We start from the raw sequence: 4,451 nt of genomic DNA, 5'->3' as shown, positions 1-4,451 counted from the left end.
GTTGATCCACGCGCGGCGTGGAAGGTGCCCAAACTTTGAGAAGAACTCCGCCGAGAATGCTTCTTGTACGACTTGAAGCTCTGACTGGGTGGCCTTGGCAGCGCACGGCACTCGATGGAAGTATCCATGACGGTTCGCGAACTTCAGGCACCATTGGAGCAGGCTCTTGTATGCGCGGTCATCATTGAGCTTGGCATCCATGTACGCTTTGAGCCAAAGCGGCCGGTGCGACTTCATCCAGGTGACCAGATGTGCAGTCGTGACGAAGTGTTCACCGTCCCGCACGGACTCCATGAATGCGACCAAGTCGCTTGAGAACTCGACAGATTCCAGGCGTCCTTTGCCATGAAGAGTTGCCCACGGACCATGGGTCTTTTTCGCCAGGTAGCTGGACGAGTTCGCGACCCACCGTCGGAATGTTGCTTCGGGGATATGGTACGACTTGGCAAAGAGTCGGAGGCTCGAGCATGGCCCAAGCAGAGCATACATGCGGAGGAAGATACGAATCTGTCGCACAACGTATCGGCGTTGTCGACGGCATCGCAAACTCGGATATGACACGTGAGACTCAAAATTCGAATAAGCCAATCAAATTCAATTTAACAAATTCAAAGTACCCAATCACGGTGAATGAGGTCGAAGGTCAGGTATTGGCTAAAATTAGCGTCTATTGATTGCATTTGTTCATTCTCACATTTATAAAAATATTCCTGGTACCACTGTGCGAATAGTTGACAGATGGTTTTGTAATCGTTGATCAAGCTTCTAGAATTTGGATTGGCTAACATAAATTGATCTATTAAATGTAAAGGTTGCTTGGATATACTGTTAATATAATTACATAAGAATATAGAGGTTGTTGTAGTTTTTAGGGGGTATGTCTGTATGTCACTGCTTCGTTGTATTGTTGTAGACCTCAACTCAGGTACTGGCGGCAACAATTGTTGAGTCGGTCTTTCAAGCGATTCAACCAGCCATTTTGCTTTGTTGGAGACGAGGTACACGCCACCGATGGGTTCGTCATGTACAATGCGGACGATCATAACTTCGTTACAAAACTATCAGGTTGGAGTCGACAGGCAAGCAAGTCTCCAACGATCAGGTAAATATAGGTGGTGCAAGCCTCGAGTGAATCGATGAAGAAGCCCGGTTAAACTTCGAAAAGCTGTCGATGAGAATATTCCTCAAGCGCAAGTTCAACCTAAGCGTAATAATATACTCAGAATCGCTATTAATATTCCAGCCTTCGTCCCGATGAGAAATATTCTCATTGGCAGAGCCAATGGAATGGCGGGATTTGGGTTACCTTTTCATGATTGGCTATCGTGCTCTGAACTCCAATCCAAATACTGTGATTTAAATGGCTAAACCTGCAAATGAAAATATTTTTCATTGGGGCATCTCGTCCATCCTAGCGGGTTGATAGTCCCGACATACAATGTAAGACGTTAATTGCGGTCACTTCCAAGTAATCACAACGCGCTCATGGAGCGCATTAGGTCATCCAGCATATACGACCAAGGTACTGCAAAGCTACATTCCATGGATATTTGGAGTGGAAGTGCATAACTCTGTGCCAGGATATTTAACCAGAAGCAAAATCGCATTCGGAAGTGCTGCCTCAAAACCTGGCACGAGATTCAAGTTCTTTGGGGCGTCGAGGTTGAGAAGAAAGCTGGACAAGTCGATGCAATGTTTTGGCGTCAGAATCATGATTTCACCGATCAAATGGACCATCAGTCACCGCTCCGCGTGATGGCAACCGCTGGTATAGCACTAGTTCACGCGGACGTCGGGCATGATTTATCGACTGTCCCAACAATTGTACGTCCTCCTTTACCTTTCCCACCACTAATACACATGGGTGATACTATGGGAAAAGCACCCGACGTGTGTGGATATGTGATCACAGTGGGCCTCGTCTCCAATATCTCAACGTATTCGAACCCCCCTCGCTCTGACGATAAATTCTCGTTGAATGTGCGAAATATTGTAGTAAAGTAAAAAGTAAATACACGACGCGGGACTCGAACCCGCAACCCCCAGATTCGAAGTCTGATACACTCCCCTTTGACACTGCGCCAGCCGTGCACTTGCTTATTTGCTATCTCGACCACAGTACCACTGTTCTTGTTAGCCAATGGTTACCCGCGAAACCACGACCAGCTCTGCTTCGTCGCCTCCGCCATGGCGTCCCGTCATCGTCCTCTATCGGAGGGAGATGATGGGACCAATCAACGTCGAGTATCGTCCTTGGTTGCCTCTGCTATGACAGGGATAGAATCTCGTCTTTTCGCCGGAAACGGCGTTGACTCCCATGCTCATTCGGATGAAAACGATGTCGATCCCCATCAACATCCTGATCGAAACCGTCATCCGGATGACCATGGCATGGACTGCCATGATGACGGTCTGAATGGTCCTGTCCAGCACCCGATTGCCTCTGCTGTGACATCTATGCCGTCGATTCCCATCCCTTGTGTGCATTTTCGTCATCCGACTCTCCCATGGTAGCTCTGCCATCGTCCTCTCACCGAGGTCGAGGTCACCCCCCATGCTGCTCGGGACCACGGCCATACGATCATCCCATGGACTCACCGATTGTGCCTCTACCGGGACTTCCCGTACCTCCGCCTCTACCGCGGACCATCGTCCTCGACGCGATCCTGCCGACGTCGCTGACACACGTCCTTTGCACTCAGCGTCTTCGACAACACGCGAAGTAAGTAAAATCACCGTCGTCACGAACGACTTGCCCTCCGACCAGTATCTAACAACTTGAGTGCTATCACAGCATAAGTTCAATCATCCGTGGGGATAAACCCAATCATCTAATTTATCCCACTGCATCCCCGTGCATCCCAAACAATTAATTGTCCACTTCATCTTGGTGACCAGCCACCCAGCATACTTTCACCAGAATAGACTCCAACCTGATAGTTTTGTAACGAAGTTATGATCGTCCGCATTGTACATGATGAACCTGTTTATCCCACTTGGAAATACCTTAACTTTACTACTAACCTGGTTTGACCCTGTGGATGCAGCTCTCATGGAGCACTCTGTTAGCTGTAATAACACGATCGGTAATTTGCACCTACACAACCTATCTGCGCATTACTACATGCCGTCGGCAGGACACGAGCAGAAGTGTATGGCATGTCGAGCACGCTCACAATTTTCACACATAATGTTTCATGTCTCTGGCGACGCCCATGCTGTGTATTTATTTGTTCGTCGTACTTGCATAAATTTAACAGTTTGACGGCATAATCATTGACGAAATAGCATTGTCCGTCCAGTCATCGGATGGATTCATTTTATCTTTCCATTTTGATCACTCTGACGTTGTTTTGGAATATGAGGCCATGCGAAGTGATGCTGAATACTGCGAGCCAACTTGTTGAATATATACATTTGAATTATTTACCAAACAAAATTGTTGGTGGTTTGAACTGTTGATGGTTTGCTGTTAGCTCCGATTGTATTTTCCACATGAATAATACATTGAAGGAACGGCCAGCGCAGTGTCAACGGGGAATGCATTAGTAGATTTTTACTACAAGTACAAATATGACCCGAAGATTCATTGCATTTCCTACGTGCCAAAGCAAGTTTACAGTGAATAGTTGGAGCACAATGTTTTGCACAATTAAATAGGCAGTGGTAGAATACCCTAGGGTGATATGGTACGTGATCATGGGTTCGTCTGGCAAAATATGGAAAGAAAATGTCATTTTGCGAGATGAAAAATTACTTTGTTTTGAAAGAGTTTGAGTGGGCCAAATCTCAATTAAGGTCGTGTTAAAGTCCGATTTGGCCAGACGCGACAGGCTCGAAATGTCCATTTGAGTATCTGCAGGAATGATGAGAATCGCATTCACTGCCGTGCCGATGGATCGTTGTATGCTTGGATGGGAGGTGTGTCACCAGAGGACGTCAATCGCACACGGCAAGCGCCAAGGGGATGATACACGTCACTTACACATATATGCTGTTCGTACTGTCCTTGTTTTCACCCTTTGGCAGCAGCCACCAGCTCCTTGATCTGACGAATCGTTGGTCGTCTATGGATGCAGGCAAGGAAATAGATAAGCGGGGATAAACATATACCTCGTAGTATATAGTTTTGCGAACGCTTGTCATGAAGGCGATAGCATAGCTACGATGAACTTGTGATAATCCTGCTCAGCGACCGAATGACGTCGAGTTAATCAGGGATAATAATATGTGTTTATGAGGAAAAGACAACGCATTGGAGCATACTACATAGCACAGTAGCACTGTAGGGCTGCGTAGGAGCGTAAGAAGGCGACGCAGACAGCATGAATGTGCGTTGTTGCCGTCACCAAACGCAAATATGGGTTCCATACCTGGACCGACACAAATGGCATTTCAAAAATGGAACTAGAAGGTGTATATTTGAAATTACATTGTGAGGGCAAAAAAAT

At 46.8% G+C, this 4,451-nt stretch overlaps 2 protein-coding genes and 1 non-coding gene across 3 annotated transcripts; 1 reads left to right on the top strand and 2 right to left on the bottom strand.

Annotated features, from left to right (window-relative positions):
• Positions 1–233: 233 nt before the first annotated feature.
• Positions 234–485, bottom strand: H257_05557 (hypothetical protein; the record flags this gene model as incomplete). The annotated part of the gene is made up of 1 exon (XM_009830465.1): positions 234–485. The coding sequence occupies one exon, from the start codon at positions 483–485 to the stop codon at positions 234–236; it is 252 nt and encodes an 83-aa protein (XP_009828767.1).
• Positions 486–2,012: 1,527 nt separating this feature from the next.
• Positions 2,013–2,091, bottom strand: H257_05556. The gene has a single exon. It is a non-coding gene; the product is annotated as a tRNA-Arg (tRNA).
• Positions 2,092–2,338: 247 nt separating this feature from the next.
• H257_05555 (hypothetical protein) lies at positions 2,339–2,682 on the top strand (the record flags this gene model as incomplete). The annotated part of the gene is made up of 2 exons (XM_009830464.1): positions 2,339–2,410; positions 2,515–2,682. 2 exons carry the CDS (start codon positions 2,339–2,341, stop codon positions 2,680–2,682), a joined length of 240 nt encoding a protein of 79 aa, XP_009828766.1.
• Between the last annotated feature and the right edge of the window lie 1,769 nt (positions 2,683–4,451).

Source organism: Aphanomyces astaci (genome assembly GCF_000520075.1).
Source record: "Aphanomyces astaci strain APO3 unplaced genomic scaffold supercont1.10, whole genome shotgun sequence".
Taxonomy (NCBI): domain Eukaryota; phylum Oomycota; class Saprolegniomycetes; order Saprolegniales; family Verrucalvaceae; genus Aphanomyces; species Aphanomyces astaci.
Note: the sequence above shows the minus strand (reverse complement) of the source record. Positions and strands in the feature narration are given on the sequence as shown.